The sequence below is a fragment of the Calypte anna genome, chromosome 1, assembly GCF_003957555.1.
Source record: "Calypte anna isolate BGI_N300 chromosome 1, bCalAnn1_v1.p, whole genome shotgun sequence".
NCBI classification, from domain to species: domain Eukaryota; kingdom Metazoa; phylum Chordata; class Aves; order Apodiformes; family Trochilidae; genus Calypte; species Calypte anna.
This window is the reverse complement of record NC_044244.1, coordinates 12,300,987-12,322,388: the sequence shown is the minus strand read 5'-3', so window position 1 is coordinate 12,322,388 and position 21,402 is coordinate 12,300,987. Positions and strand designations below refer to the sequence as shown.

General features: G+C 40.2%; 1 protein-coding gene and 1 pseudogene across 1 annotated transcript in view; both read left to right on the top strand.

Annotated features, from left to right (window-relative positions):
* Nucleotides 1-622: 622 nt before the first annotated feature.
* LOC115599586 lies at nucleotides 623-1,920 on the top strand (annotated as a pseudogene).
* Nucleotides 1,770-21,402, top strand: part of PTPN12 (protein tyrosine phosphatase non-receptor type 12) — a 69,213-nt gene continuing 49,580 nt past the window's right edge. The window contains exon 1 of the mRNA XM_030464557.1: nucleotides 1,770-2,081. Within this exon, the coding sequence (XP_030320417.1) occupies nucleotides 1,983-2,081 (99 nt within the window). The 5' untranslated portion in view covers nucleotides 1,770-1,982. The remainder of the gene's footprint in view (nucleotides 2,082-21,402) is intronic.

The window sequence follows — 21,402 nt, the reverse complement described above, 5'->3', positions numbered from 1 at the left end:
TTCTCCTCAGTGACTGTGATAGGACCAGAGGAAATGGATGGAAGCTGCACCAGGGGAGGTTTAGGCTGGATGTTAGGAAATATTTTTCCCCTGAGAGGGTTATCAGGCATTGGAATGGCCCAGGACAGTGGTGGAGTCACCATCCCTGCAGGTATTTAAAAGGCATTTGGACCTGGTCCTTAAAGACACGGCTTAGTAGTTGACTGTGGTGTTGGTCAAAGGTTGGACTGGATGAACTTGGAGGTCTCTTCCAACCTAAACATTCTGTGATTCTGTTCAATGCATTGTCCAACAAGCAGCTGTGCTGGTGTAAGAATGAGCAGGAGAAAATGGAAATTTGGCAGGAGTGCCTTAACGAGGTTATGCTTCTCAGCATGGACCATTATCATAAGTCTGTGTGACAAAGTTCTATTGGCTCAACTACATTAATAAAGGCTGTGTAGTTCTTCACCAATAAAATAATACTTCAACACTTAATATATTTGTTATGCTGTAAGGCTAGGCATATACACACCTCAACAATTATTCTGCTTTGCTAAAGCATAAGCTACAAATGTAATGAGGAGACTAACAATGAAAATATTTTAATGCTTAACTTTTTCACATAAAAGAAAGGCAGAAATAACACGATCCTGCTGGCTCGTCATGCATTGCCATTGCCAAAACATCCAACAATAGGTAAGAAAGAAAAGTTAAAATATTTTATAGAAGGAAGGCCCGAGGTCCCTGTTGACACCCCCGCTGCAGTACTTGCGGGGCGGGGGGGACCGGGACCCTCTTCCTGTCAGGACGCGTTGAGCCAGCCCTGCACCGGAGCGCCCGCAGTGTCGGTTACTGCCACCGAGAACCGACCCACAGCCCCAGTACACACCGACGGACAGCACTTCCACGTTTCACCTCCGCGGGCGAACGTTTTATTTATTTATATATTCATATATATATATATATATATATGTATATATACGGATATATACCCCGGCGGGGAGCAGTCCCCGATCAGGAGCCTTCGCCCGGGCCGTCACCTTCCCTGGCCCGCCGCGCCATCTTCCCCGCCGCCCGGGGTTTACCACAGCGGCACCTCCCGCGGCCCGGCCCTGAGGGGAGCCCTTCGCCCCTCCTCGGTCACCGCCACCGCAGGGACCCCCCGGGCACTTTTCATGGCTTCGGACTTCCCACCCGAGGAGGGGAAGACCTTCTCCTCCCAGCTTTCAGCGGGACGCTTCGTGAGAAGGCGACAACGCTTTGCCCTCCTCTGCCGCGGGCCGCCGAGCGCGGCGGACGCAGCCCTGACGCGACTACAGGTCCCGGCATGCCGCAGCGCAGGCCACCGCCTCCCGGCCCCGGAGCTCTGGGCACCGACCGCCGCCCCATTGAACTCCAGCCAGAGGAAACCGCACTTCGCCCCGCTCAGCCTCCTTTCCCCCCCCCCCTTCCGAGTGGTCCCTTCCAGAGCTCCGCTCAGCGCCCTGCGGAAGGTCCCATCCGTGGGAAACGGGAGGGGCTGGCGCAGCGGGGCGAGGCGGACAGCCCAGCGCTCTCTCCCTGGAGGCTGGGCCAGCCGGGGAGTAGCGCGCGCCCTCACCAGTAGGACGAGGCTGGCGTCAGAGGAGCCAATGGGCGGGCAGCGGGGGCGGGCCGGGCCGGGTCCCGCCGAGGGGCGGGCGCAGGGAAGCCGGAGGAGCGGGAGCCGCGCCTGCGCGGGGGGGAGGAGGTGGGGACTTCGTCGTGTCCCTGTGTCGGCGGCGGCGTCCAGGGAGGGTCGGGCGGAGGAAGGGGACGATGGAGCAGGCGGCCGAGCGGGCGTGAGCGGGGTGGGGAGCCGCGGCGCACCAAGAGGCCGCGGGACAGGCCCGCGGGGTGGGAGGCGAGAGGCGAGGCAGAGAAGGAAGGCAGCCGGGTGAGGGACTCAGACGGCAGAGAGCGGACAGACGGCCGGCGCTGGGGCTCCCGCTCCCGCTCCGCAAGGCGGCCGGTGGGGCAGGATGAGCCAGGAGGAGATCCTGAGGAAATTCATTAAGCGAGTCCAGGCCATGAAGGACACGGACCACAATGGGGAGGACAACTTCGCCAGCGACTTCATGGTGAGGGGCGGTGGCGGGGGGATGGGCAGGCAGGGCTCCTGCCACCCTTCGGGGCAGGGGGGGAGGGTGGTCCCGCCGTCCGCCCGAGGTGCTGGGCTGTCCCTGCGGCCCCTTCCCCAATCCAGTACGAGCAAGGGGCTTCGGGGAAAGCATCGCTTCCCTGTGAGTGACTTCCTATTGTGTAGCTCCCCTGTGCCCCCCACCACTTTAGAGCTCGGCAGGGCAGAAGGTGGCCGCCTTAATTTACCTTTCTTCCTGCCCCCATTTTCCGGGAAGGTTTGTCACCGCAGCCCTCTACCCCGGCCCATCTCTGCTCCTGAAGTCTGAGGAGATGGTAGGTGATCGGCTATTGTAAAATTAAACGAGAGCCTTTCCCCCCCCCCCTTCCCACCCTCCCTTCCTTTCCTGTGCAGATAAAGGGGACAGAGGCGGCTCGGGGAGGGCTCTCAGCGCTTCCTCTCCCTTACAGCCCCTTTTCTCGCGGGGTTGCCATATATAATGTCATCTGGGGATAATCCGGCACTCCTTCCCTCCTTTTCCCTTTTATCTGCCCCTATACCCGCCTGCTTCAGATTTTCCTTCTTTCCGAAGATACGTGTTAAATGTACTGAATAGTCCTTGGAGGAATATTCATCTTCCCTGCCCTAACATCTCCTTTCGCTCCCCCTCCCCCATCGCAGCCCTGCCTGTATCCCTCGTCCTTTCTTCCTTCCAGATCACTTTACCGTCAGCCTTTGGTTAACGTGTGTGCTCGGGGAAAGAATTTATTGGAGAATTAGCTCTTTTCATGGTTTATTTTAGCTGTTTAATCTGCCTGCTAAAATGTTTGAGGAGACTTGTCTTTTGAATAGATGGGCTGAGCTGTGAACAATAATTTTGATAGGGCAGATGTCGCTGGCACTTTTCAGTATTGTTTAAATACTTAGTATCAAATACGGTTTGACTCACAGGAGATCTGAAGAGGAACGGGTTAGCAACCTCAGTATACTCTTGTCTTGGTAGCTTGTTTTATTATGTAGCACTATTTGGGATTAGAACCACATGGCTATCCCTTTAAGCTGTCAGCCTTTGCTAGTGGTCTGGGAACAACGGCAAAAAAATAATCTCAATGTAAATGTCGCATCGGGGATTGTCTGAAATGTGGGGAGGAGGCCGCGGATGTTGCGCAAGGCAGAGGGGCGTTGGGAGCGCTGGGAGGTCCAGGGGTGGAAGAGGAAGTGGAGTGGACTTTGGGAAGTAACGAGTTCATCCAGGGTGGGGTGGGAGCCCGTGGGAAATCGGCCACGCTCTTTGGGCAGGATTTTGCAAATACTGGAAGTATGCTGCTAAAACATCTGAGCGTGTGGGAAAGGAAGAGAGAGACAAGTAAATGAAGAGCAGCATTGTAGTGACAGGACACTTCTAAATCTGTTTCACTGAACAGAGCATGTTAGCGTGAGAATTCAGAGGTTAAGTACTTCGGCAGAACCGTTTCATTAAGTGAAAATATTAGTAATAAAATTGCTATCATAAACAAAAATTGACGTCTTGTACTGATGTCTGTTTTGTTCATTTAAACTACATGTACTTTACAGAAAGGCTGGCTTTGGCTACTGGAAAATACAAGACTGTTTTATGTTAAATACTTTGTACTGGATCTACCAGTATCTAAACCACTTCTGCCATTTCATATCTAAGAAATAGCCTAATGTTTTAGCTTTCTTATAGCAGAATGGTACACAGTAGTTTTGTTATCCTTTCTTCTAAGCAGTGACACCTTTGTATGGAAAAAATGCTTTTGTTTCAATTTCTCTATTTGACATCATGCTGTTTCTGTAGCTGTCAACTGTACAGTCAGTAAGCTTTCCCATTGCTTTCACAGCTCAACAAGGAAAGAGAATGCTGCTAAATAAAGGGAAGACAGGATTGCAGGATCTAATTGGCAAGTCATTTCAGGAGGAAGGTGTATTACCTGAAACAGTGTTTAAATGCTTTGGAAAGAGTTGCATTCAAAATTTCTTTTTCCTCTTAACACTTTCTATTTTGAATTTTTGCGTCTGATTTTTGCATAATAAATTGTAGGAAGATAAGGAATCTAGGATACTGATTTTTGGCCTTAATATTCACATTGGTCTCAATATTCACCTCCATGTATTGAAGCAGATACTATTCTTGTCACCACACTAATCTATAATTACTCATTCCCACTATGAACATGTTGGGGTATTGAGTATTTTATTAGTATTTTGAATGCGTGGCTTGGTTTTGGGTTTTTTTTCCCTTTTATTTACTTATTTGTTAACAGCCATTTTTAGATATTCATTAAGGGGACTGAAAAGGGAGTTGAAGGGGTAAAAAGATTCAGTACAGTTTTCTCCAAGATTCAGTGGATATTTTTAAGCAGAGGGAAGGAAGTTGTTTTTTCTTACTTGAGTGCAGGATGTGCTGTTGCTATTAAACAGTGGCAAATTTGTGGAATAGGAATTGCTGTTACTCATTTCTTCATTTCCAAGGAATCTAAAAATAGGAGTGGAATTGTGAGTGAATGCAATTGAAAACAATTCTTTATTTTCACATTTTTATTGCCTTTGAATGTTTTGAGTAATAGCATTACAGAATTATATTTAGGCCTGAGTGAATGAACTAAAAGCATGATGGATGGGTGTCAAGGAGTGCTGAAGAGCAGGTAGAGTAATGTTATTGAAAGTCCTTAGTGTAGGTGACTTAGAATGCTATTGGAAAAAGACATTGAGATGTCTAAAAATATGTTCCACTTGGAAAGTTGATTTTATTTATTTATTTCCCTTTGCTTACAAGATAAATTATATAATCTGGGCACCAATAATAAGCTTGTTACTGGAAATCAAATATATTTAATTTTAATTAGTTTGCTCTAGAAAATAAGCAGAACGTATTGGTAGATCACTTCAATATTATGGATGTGCACAGTTAGGTTTGAATTAAGTGAATAGTTTGCAAACACCCTGTAAGTTTGTCCAATTACCATTAGTCTCTAGATATGTGTTTTCCTTGTTTTCTGCTGACATTGCTGTTTGGGCAAAAGGAAGCATAGATTGCTTCCTCTTGGTGTTTCATGTCATTTAAATATCATAAATTCTTATTTTCTGTAATGAACATGTGTCTCGCATCAAACCAGAGCTGGAAGTCAAAACTCCATAAGAAGGTAAAGGAAACAGTTTTTCTAAATTTTATGAAGACCTCAGTACATTTTTTTTTCTGATTTAGATTTAGTTTATGCACAATTAACACGTTTTAGTGTTCTTATGCATTAGTCTCAATAAAGCATCCTGGTACTTCTGTTTCTATCATGTATCTCGTGTAGATTGCCATTCTTACAGGAGAAGTGAAATATAAATAGTGCAAAGCTTTACCTTGGAAAAAATTAGATGTTATGGTTCAAATATTTTATGGTATATGACAATTCTGCTTAATCCTTTGGTTTATATTTCTGTCTAATCTGTCATCATAAAACATAGAATGGCCAACAGTGTTTGCAGTGGGTGCTGTATAGGGGCCCCTCAGCTGTTGTTTGAAGGTACTGCTGTCAAAATCATCCTGTCTTAGATCATCAGTCGAAATAAAACAGATTTTTTTAACAATTTTGCAAGAAGTTACTAAGTACCTACATGTGGTCTCAGCTCTTTATACCTTTCATTCACGGGGAAACTGTTAACTAACTTAATCAACTGAATATTATGTATCTGTGTAGTGTTTCCATCTAAGCAGAAACTCTGGTTAGGAGATAGTAAAGAACTCAATGCGCTATTTTCTAAAATATGAACAGGCCACTCATTTGAATCATGTGAGAAGGTAATTTATATGCTTTTAACCTGTTGATGGTTCTGTTTTCAAAAGTTTTAACTGAGATTTGAGTCAAGTGTGCTTGACTTCTAAGGATAAAAGCAAACTGATCACATGCAGTGCAATGCCAAATGTAAAATTTGCTCTCCCTGTTGTGGCACTTTTTTTTTCTTTCTTTCTTTTTTCTTTTATTTTTTCCTTTTTTTTTCCTTTTTTTTCCTTTTTTTTTTTTTTTTTTTTTTGTGAATGTGGTTTTGTTGTGTTTTTGTTTGATTGGTTTGTTTGTTTTTGGGTGTGTGGGTGTTTGGGGTTTTTTTTGAAGAAAAATTAATTGGTGTAAATAGGTCATGTAAATATGGGGGTTTTGAAAGAATAACACCAGTTCTGAGTGCTTCTCTTCCCTCAAGTGTGACAGAGTGATTGGCTTGGAGAAAATGACCCCTAAGTATACTGTACAGCTGATTTGCTATAAGAAGGTCTGCTCTTATAGATGTGTTCACAGGTGACAGACAGCTGTCACTTTAGATATACTTTGAGCCTTTTAATAGTTTCAGAGTAAAAAAACGGGACTGTTACTACTCGTCTTCCATATCCTGCTTTAATTTGAGTGATGATGCATTTTTAAAGGTTTATTTTTGTGAACTGTATTTCAGCTAGAAACTGTTAGTTTGACTGGGGACACACACCCCAACACATTGCTTCATTGTGAGTGGTGAGAGTCATCCAGGCCACTCATAAAGCTTCATTTAAATAGACTACATCTGGCTGGAGCAATCTGACTGAATAATAATTTCAGTAGCCCTTTACTTGAGAGGCTTCTGAATTTTGTAAAAAATTCTCTAAATGTTATACAAAAATACAACTCTATGTTGTATTACAACTAAACAACTGCTCCATTTAGTTATTCAGCTTTTTTTGTCTCCTTCTGAGGAAATGAGTGCTGTTCCTGTTGTTTCAAAGATGCCGTTCTGAATTTTCATAGGAGTGGTTGAATACAACCACAAAGCTGCTACAGTGGCTCTAGGGTATAACAACTTGCAAATTCTGCCTAAAAATGCAGTAGTTCTTTTGGGTAAATGAAGAAAGTTGGGCAATACTCTGGGTTATGTCAAATATCTCGTGTGGTAATAAGTTCTGTTTGCTCAGTCTCTAAAAACAGCATGGTGTATGTCTGCTGTTCTTACAGAGTAAAGCATTCTGTACTGATTCTGCTGAGTATTCTAGAACTGTGTAGGAGGAGGAAATGGTAATCTTGACCTTGCATCTCATGGTATACTACATGCACTCCGAATAATTTAAATAGCATGTCAAATGCATTCTTTGCATTTATTGTGATCTCGGTTCTGCTGTGCCTTTTGCTGCATGTCATTACACATATAGATATGAAAAGATATATATGAGAGGCCTAAATACCTACATATTGATACATGTTACGTGACCAAAATTTATCAGCTCTAAACCCTTATCTATAGTTCCATAGACCTATATACAGGCAGAGATATATGCATATGTACATATGTATGTAAATTATTGTATGTCTATAACTGCTCTGCCTCTCTATGTGACTGATTGCTATAGGAAGACTTTCTTGTTTCAGAGTGTACTTATTTTAACTTAATTGAATTGGCTCAGGGTATTTTTTCCTTGATGTTATAGCTAAACAGAAGTTACCAGCTCTGCAAGCAGGAAAAGGTTAATCTGAATATATTCTTATCCAATGTATATACATTTGTTACTAGTGAGTGCAACAAAAATCCAAGGCTTTTCAATTTCCCTCATGGCTGTTACTTGGAATAAACAAAATCCTGTTTGATTTTCTGGACTATCAGTATTTAAGAATCATGGATTTTGTGTTGTGTAGCTATGCTGTAATATTCTTAGTACAGATGCCTTTTTGGCACAAGGAGAACAGTAATGCATTTGTTAGCATGGTGAAAAGATGAAAGTGTAGTTGTACCTTGAATACAAGCTTGTAGAACTGAATTCAGAAGCTAGATTATGTTTTTCTTCTTGGTCTTATAAAACAGCTTTCATTTAGGGAGAGGCATCAGTGCTAAAGGTCAGGTATGGAATTGGGTAAAGCATAAGTAAATTTGGTGGAGTTAATTGTGCCATTAGGAAGTGCAGTGTTTGCATCCAGGTATTTGCATCCTGATGTTTTCCTTGCGCTGTTGGACTCCAATTGCAAGAGTTGTGCCCGTGTGGGCTGGGGTAACTCACCTGTGTATATTCACCCAAAGTGAAGCATGGATATGTATTTCTGTTTCTGTTAACTAGCATGTGAATGTTGCAAAGAGATTAAGCTCTTTCTTTCCCTGCTTCATCTGGCAAAAAAAACTTGCCAATATAAACCTAACTTGCAACTTTGTTCAAATTTGAATAGTCAGAATGTGTTAATGGAAGGAGAGTTTTTGATCCAGAACCAGGAACCCGAGAGAGCTGCTATGTTGTTAGAATACTGTCTTGAGTCCCTCTGCATCTTTGCAAAACAAAATTGTGTTCAGACCCAACAAGTTCAAAGCCAGCAGCTTTAGTAGCAAAGGTGAGAGTGCAGCAGCAGGCTGAGAAAGACGTGTAAGAGAAGAGCACAGTGAAGTCCATTGGGCTTTAGGACCATGGTCCTGTGTTAGGAACTATTGTTTTGAAGTATCTTTGAATACTGCTGCCAGGATATTTTTGTCACTGCAGGGTTCACATAGGAAAGTCACTGCTTGGATCTCTGAGGCCATATTCTAGCCACCCTTCAGCCATCAGCTTTAGAATGAAAAAATACTTACACAGCTAAGAGAAAAAGTAGAAAAATAAGCTTTCCAAAAGGTACCAGATGAATAGAGGTATAAATGGATGACCTAGTTCAGTTGACCTGATTTTTGTCTTATCTATCCTCCTACAAACTGATACTTTTAATTTCTTTAAAAGATAATTTTATTGGTGTTAATTTATCGGAAGACTGAAAGGCAATATTGGTCTAATGGAAATTTCTTGTGAAAGAAAAGCCTAGAAGAATTGAATTATCAGCTGTAAAAAGCAGCAAGCTGATGTAGCCAGTTATTTCAACGGAGGAAAATGTCTGGCTATTATGAGACTGAAGCTATAAATGATGTTGCCTCATGGACTAGATGTGTCACTAGGAACAAAAGCAAATAAAGATAAAATTCATTATTTCATATTTCTAGAAGGATGCACTAGTAATTTTTGAAGGAAGTCCTGCTTCTGGCAGTTTTTAAAATTTATTTTGCTACTGAACTCCATCAGTCCAGTAAAAGGAATCTAATTGCCTCGTGTTAGGTATGTGACAAAGGCAGCTATATTAGTAGACTGAAAGTTGTAAGTGCTGTGTGGATTGGTTGTTTTGTTCAGTTTTTATTTTGCTGTGATTTGGAGAAATCCTAATACAGCTCTTAGGTGTTCCTATACCTGTAATTTATGTTGCTTTCTCTTTGAAAGAGGGGCTATACTTTTTTTTTTTTTAATATATTTTGGAGAGCAGGCACGATTCTTAAACTTTATTGAAATATATTAGTTTTAATTGTTGGATCTTAGCTATGAGTTTTGGTGTCTAAAGTCATGGGTTGGAAAATCTGAGTCTCTAAGGGGAAGTTAACTTAGTTAAAACCATATTGCCATTAAGAACATATTCACTAATCTACTCTTATTTAGTTATAGTACTGAACTTGTAAATTTTAAATGAGCTTTTTTTGTTTGGTTTGTTTTTTTAAAAATCAGATTACAGTGGTGTCCTTTTGAACAATTTTGCATCTTTCTGCATTTGTCTGTCTTGTCATTCTTCCTGCCTCATGTGGATGACATCTGCTTTTTGTTTTTTCATCTGAAAGCACACAGATGTTTTGTACTCTTTGTGATCACAGGAAGAGGAGCTTCTGTCTAGACCAGTGAGATTGAGAACGGTTCTTTCTTTGGTTCTGGAGAGGTAGATGACCATCTTTCAGTTGTGCAGCTGCCCTACAGTGGGTACAAGGGGCCAAGACTTTTTCTTCTGGACAACTAATAAAATGCAGTCAATGGGAGACTGAAAGAGAGGGTGGTACATGAGCAGTGTTGTTTTGTCTCCCTGCTTTTATTGAGGTTGGGCAATTGGCACCTCTGCTATTGTTGCTTTCTTTGGTATCTCCTATAAGGTCAATATAATATAATGGCTCAGAAATCCACTTCTTGTGCTGAAATGGATGTCTGTAGTTGTTTAGAGAAGGTTCTGGTTCATGCAGGTTTGGACTACACTTCAAAAGACCAGTAGGCGTAATTCCCAGGTACTTATCCCTGTTGAGAGTTTCAGGGGCTGTTGGTTCAGAAGTTTCATATTGTTTTCAGTTGTTCGATTTGTTGGTTTTGTTTTTTTTTTAAAGTATACATCTTTCATTTATGTTAGTATGGCATTATTCCTGTCACAGTTCTTGGAGGCCATGGCTATCTTTGAACGAGTGCATTTCCAGTTCAAAGGATGCTACGTGGCTTTCCTGTCATTAGGTGGTCAAGGGACTTGTCAATGTATTTTTTGCATCATATTGAAATTACTGATTGCTGTGGGAACTGCACAGCTCTTGAGAAGCTGAAGCAGTGTTCCACGCTGTCCTAAATATTTATTTCTTTTTTGACTCTCTAGTGAGTACCTCAAGGCAACCAGTGTTTTGGTAGCATGTATGGTGTTTGGGTATAGCTTCCTATTTATATAGATTTTCTTATTGGATTAGTTGTCTCAGTATTTGTGTGGGCTTGCTGTACAAAACTGATAATTAACATAAAAAGCAGAACAAACAAAAATGTGATATATGAACAGTGCACTGCACTTAGACTGTGGATAGGCTGGATTTGAAAGTTGCTGACTAATTGATCACGGGGGTGTCTCAGTGGTAAATGTATTATGTCCTGCATTTTTGCAGTGTGTATCGTTTTTCTTTACTGCTTTTCCACACATAGAAAATGAGTCTTAATTCTTCTTTCAATTTCTACTTGAATCTTTGCCTCCCTGCATAGGAAAGATGATTAACACTGGAAGCTATAATTTCTTTGTTAGTTACTCCCTCAAGTATATTCTGATAATTTTAGCAAATAGGTAAGTGTTAATTGAAATTAATGCAGTTGTCCAGTAGGTGTGCTGAAAGGAATCATTTATCTAAAAATAAAGCTGGAAAATGAAACGCTATTCTGGAGGGAAGGGCATATGTAGGTTAGTTTAACTGCTTAAAAAATCTGAGAATTCCCACAGAAATGAATTAATTATAGGGCAGCACCCCTATTGCACAAACTGTTACAAGAAAGAAAGCAGTCTCTTAGATTCTGCAAGTCTCCCCAGAGAGCTCGAAGTATTTGATAGTTTCTTCTAAGACTATTTTCTTCTAAGACTACATTCTATTTTTAGTAGTATAGTTGTTACACAAAGCCATGTTGATTTTTATTAGGACCAAATTAAATGTGAAGCTAATTTTAACACATATCCTGTGGGACTGCATAAACATAACTGTGTAAACACTAATGGACATTGACATAAATGTCAATGGAGAAAAATTACTGATTTTAGGCTGGTGAAAAGATTTTGGAAACTACTCAGGGAATTTATTTTAGTAAAGAAATGCATTGTGTATTAGATGCTTCATTTTTCTGTTATTTGTTCTTCATGAAGAGTATGTCTAGAAAGGAGAACTGTAACCTATATTATTTTCTTTAACAGCTTTTTTTCTATAAAACTGGAACACAGGAGCTTTGCACTTAAAAGTTTGGACATAAGTTGTTTGGGTTTTTTTCCAAACTGTACATTCTGAAGTATGCTGTCATTTGGCTGGCTATTAAGCCATATTGTCGCTTGCAAACCAGTTACAGCTTTTTATATTTTCCTTATAAACAGAACTTTTCAAAGGCTATTCCATAGAACTCCTATGGAATTGCCCTGATATTCTATAGTAACAATTTTCTAGTTGCATCTTCAACTGGTACCAGCTGTTTTCTTAATATTTTGATTAAGATGGTGAAATTAAAGCTTTCTTTTCTTTTCCTGTGTTTTTGTTACAGTAAAAAATGGAGCCTACAAGTTTTTTAGGATGTCAGCTTCCTATTTTTCTTGTTCTGAAGGGAACAGGTAGAAACTTGAATATATAGAACTAGCAGAGAGTACCTTGTTGTATTCATTACAAATTACAGAAATCTCTAGCCTGTTAATAAATTAATTTGAGACACCAATAACACTGAAAAACTACATGTATCCTAAAGTCAACAAGCTGTTGCCATAAACCCCTGTATAAGCTGTGATTTCCTAAAGGGAAATGGTATTTACTGCTAAATGCTAGCTAATCACATAACTAATTCTAATTTGGAATAGCCAGAATGAGAACTTACATGTGGTAATTTTTACATTACTAAACACTACAGCATTTTTGGTGCAAAGTTATAGCAATGTCTATTTTTGGCATAGCACTTGAAAAAGCATTAGCACTGTTTAAATTGGTGATTGTGTGAAAATGAAGCCAGCATCCTGTTTGTACAGTCTTAAAGCATAAATACTCGGCTTCCCTTCCTGTATTCATAGAAAGAATATTCTCTGTCTGGTAAAGTAAGGCAATACGATCACCCAATGAAGAAAGTATTTACATATAAAAACCTTAGTAGTGACATTTTTAGCTTGTAGGGATGAAGATAGCTTCCAGATATGTTAAGTGAACATCAGGCCAGGATGTGTTTAGAAGTGAGAAAAAGAGCAACGAAGTGAAAAGGGAATATGGTGAAGGGTTTCAATCAATAGAGAACTAATTTATTGCTAGAGAGACAGTACCTTTGAGCTAAATATGACCATGGTTTGAAGCAGGTAGAGGTTTTACTATAGCATATCAGGGAGTCACTGGAATTTGTTTTAGTAAATAAATGCAACAGTAAATTTCTGTTTTTGCATTTGAGCTCCATGTCCTTTAGATTTTATGGTGTCATTGTATTGCTTCCCAGCTTAAAACCTCTGGAACTCTGTCCTGAAGTTAGGAGTTTCCTAAATCATGTACTGATGGTTTAAGTTTTCAGGTGTTGTTCCTTTGGAACTATTCCAAGACAAGTAATAATAGCACTTACTTGTAAGATTTTTATGGTTTATTTTTTTCTCTGTTAACAGTTTTTTGCCAGTGTGTTACTGGAACGTAGCGTTGACTGACAACACCTAGGAATATCAAATGTTCCATTTGTAGGAATGTAGCTTACCAGTTTTATATGTTTGAACCCCAATATTTGTCTGGATAGAGAGCACAACTTTCTCTTCTTTCTATGGTAGGGCAGCTTAGTGAGTGTAGGATTGTCCTATCATGCTGAAAGCTAAGCATGTAAAACCTTTTAATTTATAAACTGCGCTTGAGAGAGCCTCCAAAAGAAAGTTGGGGACCTTTGCATAAGCAAAGTGCGTTGTGATTTTTAAAGGCATCTCAGCTGTCACGAAAGAAGGATTTTTGCTAAAAAAAAGGTAGGAGAAACACTTGTGTGGGCTTCCTTTTGCATTCATACTGCTGCCTTTTCATTTGTCTTTAGCTTGTTGGATCTAGCTCCTGGACATTGTATAAACAAGACACCTGCAGGAATTTTGTGTGTACGTCAGCCAGCATCTGAAGCCCTGCAAAGTGTGTAGCTTTCTACTGAGCATCATGCTTCTGTCAGATCTTATGCAAATTGCAGCATGTATTTCTTTTGATTCAACACATACTACCTCTGATTAATGAAGATTTATTCTCTCTTGGAGAAGAGTGGCTGGAAAGCTGCCTGACAGAACAGAACCTGGGTGTATTGGTTGGCAGTTGGCTGAATACGAGCCAGCAGTGTGCCCAGGTGGCCAAGAAGGCCAATAGCAATCTGGCTTCTATCACAAGTTGTGTGCTTAGCAGGACAAAGGAAGTAATTCTGCCCCTGTACTCAGCACTGGTGAGGCCCCACCTCGAGTCCTGTGTTCAGTTTTGGGCACTACAATACAAAAAGGACACTGAGGTGTTGGAGCAGTCCAAAGAAGGGCAACAAAGGCAATGAAGGGTTTGGAAATCATCCCTTATGAGGAGCAACTGAGGGTGTTGAGGCTGCTTTAGTCTGGGGAAACAGAGGCTGAGGAGAGACCTTATTGCTCTTTATAAATACCTGGAAGGAGGCTGTAGTGAGAGTGGAGCTGGTCTCTTCCCACTGGTGACAGACGACAGGACAAAGGGAAATGGCCTCAAGTTGCATCAGGGGAGATTTAGTTTTTATATCGGGAGGAAAGTCTTTACAGAAAGGGTTGTTAAGAACTGGAACAAGCTCCCCAGGGAAGTGGGCATGGTCTTAAGTTGTGCTGAGGGAGGTTTAGGTTGGACATTAGAAAGAATTTCTTTACGAAGAGGGTGATCAGACATTGGAATGGGCTGCCCAGGGAAGTAGTGGATTCTCCATCCCTGGAGATATTTAAAAAGAGACTGGATGTGGCACTCAGTACCATGATCTAGTAACTGCAGCAGTAGTGGTTCAAGGGCTGGACTTGATTTCTGAGGTCCCTTCCAACCCAGACAATTCTATGATTTTATGGTTGAGACTCCATCCCTGAGTGTGCTTAAAAATCATCTGGATGTGGTGCTTGGGGACATGGCTTAGTGGTGGCTCATCAGAAATAGGGTAATAGGGATAGGATGAAGTTGGACTCGATGATATTAAAGGTCCTCTCCAGCCTGAGCAATTCTGGCTGGGGGTATTTTTATTTTCCTTTTGCTTCTCTCTATGGTTGGTTATTGTAATTTTAGGCTTTTTTTCTTTCTTCCCTTCCCTTTACCCCTGTACTTGTGCTATCTCATCCCTGTACTGCTAGAATTATTTCCTTTTTAAGCCATCAGTTGTTATAGTTCTTCAATGACAGAGGCCATTGTATGATTAGTGGAAAACCATGAGTGTAAGTGAAATATATTTTTTCAATATATTTCTTCTTTGTCTTTGCATTGCTTTGAGACTTGAAGCTCCTCAAGGAGCAGCAACATTACAGGTTGTGAGGGATTTAATGAGCTGAAGGCATATGATTGTAGTGTAGTTTGGTACCTTTTGAATGGTGCGCCATTGATCAATTGTTGGGTTAAAATAAGAGATAAGGTATATAGATAGATTTTGTTGTTGTTGTTGTTCGGTTGTTTGTTTGGTTTGCTTTAATTCAGTGCTCAAAGTAAACTAGCTGGTCTACATCAGTCTGTTTTTCAATTCAGAACAGAACAGTTCAACCACAAATTTTATTTTCTTTCTTATCCTCTTAAAGAGAAAGTTGTCCGTAAATGTTACCTAGCTCTGATTAGTCAACATTTTTTAACAAGTGAAAAACTTAGAAGAGTGTTCACTCTCAAGAGTCAGGCAAGAAGCCTGGGAACCAGGACAATGAGGATTAACCAGACTGGTTAAAAGCAACTGCAGGGTTTGAAAAGGTTTCTCCAAAGCTCTTTGGAATATAACAGACTGTTTTCTCTGCATGTCTGAAAGTTTCTTGATTCTCTTCAGAAATTGCCTTCTTAAGAATCCTTAGGCAGACAGTCCCTTATGAATTTTCATACTATGGTTTGTCCATTTCGCCAGGATTAACATTTGAGTGTTTGTAGTGGACCAGGTAATACTGCTTATGGATCCACCTCCTCAAAAGTGGAACTGTATTATTGAACAGTCTAAATGTAGTCTAAGCTTGGTTACTACAGAGATTCCTGGAGACAAAAGCCTAATCTGAGTAGGCTACATGGGATGCAGTCAAATTCAGAGAGAATAGCAGTGCAGCTTGCACTGGGGTCCTGATGCAAACTTCTAGGGACTAGCATGTACTTGGGCATTCTCACAAAATGTACTGTTCACCATAATACATCTATAAGAAGCTCTGGTGTCCTGATAAGACATTGTGGTACTTCACTGCTCCTGGGAATTAATTCACTTTGGCTGGAGAGTGTGTTTTTCAGTATTTTGCATTTTAGAGCCTGAACTCTGCAGTCCTGTGTGTCTCATCCTATTACTTGTCATGCTGTTACTGTCTCTTTAGAACAAACGTGTATTCCTGTCTGGGCTTATTAGCATTAATAGCTGTTCTGGTTACCCTGTGGAATACTGATGCACCATGCTAGCAACTGGGAATAAGAAGGTCGTCTTTAAGGGAAGGCACAATGCAAGGATTAAAGAGGGCATTGCTTTAGAAAAAGCTGCTGTTCCCTAAAGTCAAACTGCAGCAGACATTGGGCTTGAGGTTAAACTTAACTGACATGTTGAAAATAAATTGAGATCTTTAAAAGTTATTGATTTGGGTTGGAATGCTGCCACTTCCATCATGGGAAAATAAGATTGAGAAACTTGGCTCATGTCCTGCTTAGAGTATGCTGAAATAGTTCTCCTCTTAGTAAATATGGGGAGTTCCAATATTTGGAAAGGGTCGTTGTTGCTCTGCAGTCCAACCTGTGTGCACCATTGCATCGCTAATATGCTGCAATAGGTGGTCCTTTACAGCTGGAGGAAAATATAAGTTTGTTTTTTTGTGGATTTTTTTTTGTTGTTCGTATTGCTGGGCGTTTTTTGTTTGTTTTGTGTTTTGTGAGGGTTTTTGTTCTGGTTTTGTTCTTTTTTTTTTTTTATGGCTAAAGGCATGTGTGTTTCTGCACTGAAAAGCAAGTCACATAATTTTCATGGCTGTTAGCAGCCTTTAACCTGTTCCTTTGAAGTTGTTCAGTGCTATGTAGCCTCACTTTCCCAGTTGTTCTTTTTTTTTTTTTTTTTTTTTTTTCTTCTATTAAATAGTAACCCACACTTTTCTTGCTTCTACTGTTTCCTATCTTACTTTGTAAAATTTTAGATTCTGTTCTTTCTTACCCGGCCTTTCCCAAGAGTGGCTTTGATAGATCTGAGGGACTAACTTTGGTAATACAACTTTCCTCATTTGTTGTGTTTCCTCTACCTATTTTGTCATACTAAAGAGCTGTGAGCAGCAGTTTCACAAACTTATATTTCCATTATCTAGCAGTGTAATTATGTATTGATTATCCAGTGATAGATCAGAAGTTAAATACTCTATAAAATGCTATAAATTGTAATTGTTCTTGAGAGAGGTAAAATACCATCTTGATCGAAAAGGAAAGATGAGAAGAAGATGGTTAAGAGTATAAGATAGGAAGAAGCTATTCAGAAGCAGGAGTTTCTTTGTGGAGATTAATGCTCACTTTGCATTTTAGTGAGCTAAACCAGGAGGGTATTCACAGCTTATTTGTGTGCAGCTTAGCAGTCTGCTGCTCTCTCTGTGGGTAATGTATGTTGAGCAATGTACTGAGTTGAAAGAAACGGTAAAAATGTGGAAGAAGTTCCTGTGCTTGTGCCAGGAACTGTCACCAGTGCTGTACAGGCAAACAGGGGCTGACCCGGGCTCTGCAGGCTCTGAGCTCTGTGATGCTGATCCACCCACTGCCTCTCCTGACCAACCCACAGTCACTGTCTCACCGAGTCACCTTCTTCATTCTGTGGCTTTGCTGGAATGTGATCTGCTTTTTCAGAATTCAGATGTGAATTCGACCACAATTTTCTCAGAATTAAGAAAAAAAATATATATCCAAATGGAGAAAAGGGAAGTACTTCATTTAGTAATGAGCAACTTTCTTGTTCCTGGATGAGCAAGTGTGAGCTGCAGCCAGTGTCACAGGCAAGTTGCTATAAAGACAGCATATGCTCTGATACAGGGATGGAGTGACAATAAAGATTAGTGGGCTAAAAGAAAATTATTAGACTAAAAGAAGCAGAATTGGAATAAAAGGAATAAGAAGTGGAAAACTGTTAAACTTGGTGTAATAGGTGAAGTGATGGATGTGTAAAATCTCAATATAGCTGTTGTCAGCTGTTAAACATTGCCTGCAGTACAGTAGAACCAGTCCAGGTAACCTTTGTCTGTAAGGGTGGGTATGAACCTATCCTGGTGATAGTTCTAGTTCATTGTACCAGAAGCTGAACAGTCTTGCATTGATGAAGAAGCATTGCTCGTGCAACTTAAAGAATCCCAAAAGTACAGAAGTAGGAAACTGGTCTTGCCATATTTTGTAATCATGTAGATGATAAAAAACTTTCTTTTCCTGTATTTCACTTGTTATCTTCCATAACTTATGATGAAAAGAAGCAGAATAGCAGTTTATGCACTCCTGATTATAGTTAGAAGAAAACTTTTAAAATTTTAAGAGTTGTAGAGTTGTATTCAGACTGGTTACTTGCCTTTCCCTAAAAGATGGAAAGGCTTAAAATCTATTTGTGCTGTTTTATTATATTTTGCTGATTTCTTTAAAATAATGAATTTGTGACTTCCATCAGTCCCACTAATCCATTAATATTTGTAACTTACAGGGGTTTGTTGGCATCTAAATATTTATGTACAGAATTAATAATTATTAAATCAGAATTAATAAGCCACTAAGGAAGTACTGCTTTGTACAGATTACTTGTATGCTGAAGTGACAGACTTGTTAGTTGAACACAGTAGTAAATTAGTTGAATATTAATAATTTTATCTGTGGTGTTTGGGGCAAAGGAATCATATCAATTAGATTGTCTTATGCTACCTGGAAGGAATCTTAACATGTCATGAAAGCTTTTAGTTCTATTTTTTTAGTGATATTGAAATTACCATCTGTCACACCTAGTGCAATAGCTATACTTGTAACTGGGGAGAAAGATGTGTAGGTGACTCTACAGACCAGTAATATTGGTGCTGAGTATACCTGTGTTTGACCAACCAATAGTCTCATCATGGTGAATGAAATTCAGATACAGTGTAAATAAGAATGATAGGAAGTGTTGCCAGGATGCTCACCTTATTTTGTTTATGGCTGCTTAAAGGACAAAAAAAAAAATTATAAAAAAATTACCTTAGAGAGATGGATTAGCAAGCAGAGTATTCTTGCTGTGTATCTATGCACACAGAAATTAAAAAATGGAGTTATTTCCACAATGTGGGCAGTCTTACTGATTTCTTTGGGCTCACAGCATAAGAGCACAAGGGTAAAACTGACACTTGGTCAGGCAAAAATAGGAGCTGGGCAGAAGACAGTCTCTTAAAAGTAACTTGATTAGAAAACAAAGAACAGTCAGAGGGATCATAACTACACTTGTGGTGTTGGGGACAAAGCAATGAGATGAAGGAGATTGAATTATGCTGCCTGCAAAAGAAAAAATAATCTGCTGTACATGGTACAATAGGTATATTTGTAACTGGGGGGGAAGATGAGTAGGTAAATTTTAGGATCATGTAATCTGTGGTTTTTTTCAGAATACAAAATTTCTGTAATGTGCAAAATTAAATGTATGCCGAGTCTAGTAATTTATTCTGACTTGTGGATACTGAGAGGAAGAATCTTAATGAATGAAGCAGCCATCCTGCAGCAGCAGTTTTTTAGGATTGCAGATTGTGAGTGGAAGCTCCTGCAGCCTGGGTACATGGTAACAGCAGGATGATAATCAGAGAACATCAGAACCCATCAGTGCTGTGCTGGCATAGCAGCAGGTACTGCTCCCTGGCACATGGAAACAAACTCTGTGCCACTTGCAAACGTTTTACTTCTTTAGCTCTATATAATTTCTTTTATTCAACTTCCTCGTTTTCTCTCTCTCTTTTTAAGTTCCTATTTCTAAAGGAGAAACTCGAGGTGAATTTTTTTTAGCCTTTTCGTGTCTGGCAAGGATACCAGGTATAAGTATGCAGTCTTGCTTTTGGACCTGTGTCTTTACCCAGGTTTAGCACCTGCTTAAATCTGCTTCAAGGTTTTTTCTTCCTTGTGGATGGAGTGAGAGTTCTCTGGCAAATTGTCATGTTACCTTTAAAGAGAAAGAAATCTGTACTTTGTAACCCATCCAAAATTCTTAACTTCTTATTTTTCAGCTTCATAACCTTCTCAATCTCCTCTCTAAGAACCACCAGGTTTCTTGTGGGTACTACCACTACTGTGATTACTTCCTTGATGGTATAGATGTTATCCTGGGTGCATTAAAATATATTATAGAAAATTGTCTCGTTCTTTCTCACCTTTCCCTCACTTGTCTTTCTGCTTTTATAATTCAGGGTGCTGCTTCCCCTCTGGCATGCCCTTGCCTGTTAGTCCTCTGTAATTTGGAGGGTGGCATTAATTTCCCAGTATGTGGTGATACTGTCAAGTTTAAGATTACTCTTACGTCAGTATTCTCCTTTTAGACTCAAATCTAGACACTCTGAAGTGGACAGGCAGTTGGACTACATTATCATTGTTGGTCACTTCCAACTGAAATATTTGATTCTATTATAAATATATAGTTTATCTTAGTATTTAGATTCAGTGGAGATGAATCTAACCCACCCATTTCTTCTTGCAACAGGCACTTAATGTGCCTGAACTTTGACTTCTGCCCTACCCTGTATTTAGGGTGGGGTTTTCATGCCTGTCACAGAGGATTCCACACTGCTATAATAATTTATTCTATTGCTTCTGAGTCTAAGTCTCTGTAGACCTGGCTGAATTTTGGTAGAGGCATGGCCCATTCTTTTGTCTGGTATTTTATGTCCAAAAATTTGTTTTGAGGTATTTTAGGAAATAGGAAACACAAATATCCTTATCTTGTGGCCTTTTTATCACTCGTTTTCAGCATGCCTGAGTATCTATTGACCAATGTGCTGTACTTTTTAATCAGTAATGTTGAAAGAAACAGCTTTTGGCCTTTAGCCTTTTACCTGACTGGCTAAACTTTGTGTTCAGGACTATATTTATGTTCTTGTATCTTGTATGTTTATGTATCTTGTCTGATATCCACAAATATTACTGTTGTTGGCTGCTTCTGTTGTTGCCCAGGTGATACCCAGGGATGCTTTGTACTAATTTCCTCCTTTACGATTGACCTGATAACCAAGGATGACGCCTTCTCGTTGGGATCCAAGGTGGTTTTCCTCTGCCCGAGAGAACACTGACATCTAGTGGATGGGTTCCATAGGCACAGGGCAAGCAAACTGTTGCTTTCAGGTCGTCTTCTGGATTCTTGCCTACATTTTTCTTTTGTTTAGATCCTCAGGGTTCTTTGGAAAAAGGTGTGTGTGTGGGAAAAAGCCTTTCCAGTTCTGTGTAACTTCCAGGGTTTAATGATTAAGGGTTTTGCAGTCCAAGTGTCTGTTTTTTGGTGGTGGTGGGGATTTTTTTGCTCAGTCAAGTTACCTGCATGTGAGCCTCAGATGCTTGTAATAAAATGGTTTAAGATGTTGCAGATATCCCTCAGTTGTCCTCCTAGCCTGTGAAGAAGAAAAGTCACCTGCGTAGCACTGCAAGAAGAGGCAAATGTCCCAGCTTCTCACTTCTGAGATGGATACTGCTTCTAAATTGTCTTAAGTTCTTTCCTATGAAACTTTAATCCTAATACCACATGGGTAGTGCTGCTTTGCAGCTTGTTTCAAACATCTGTTAGTGTAACTGGGAACTAAGTACTAAGAAATTTTAACAAAAACACAGTTTCCCTAGGAATGTTTCTAAGTAGAGAGCAGTCCTTAGAAATCACAGTTTCTGAAAATGTTCATAGAATCATA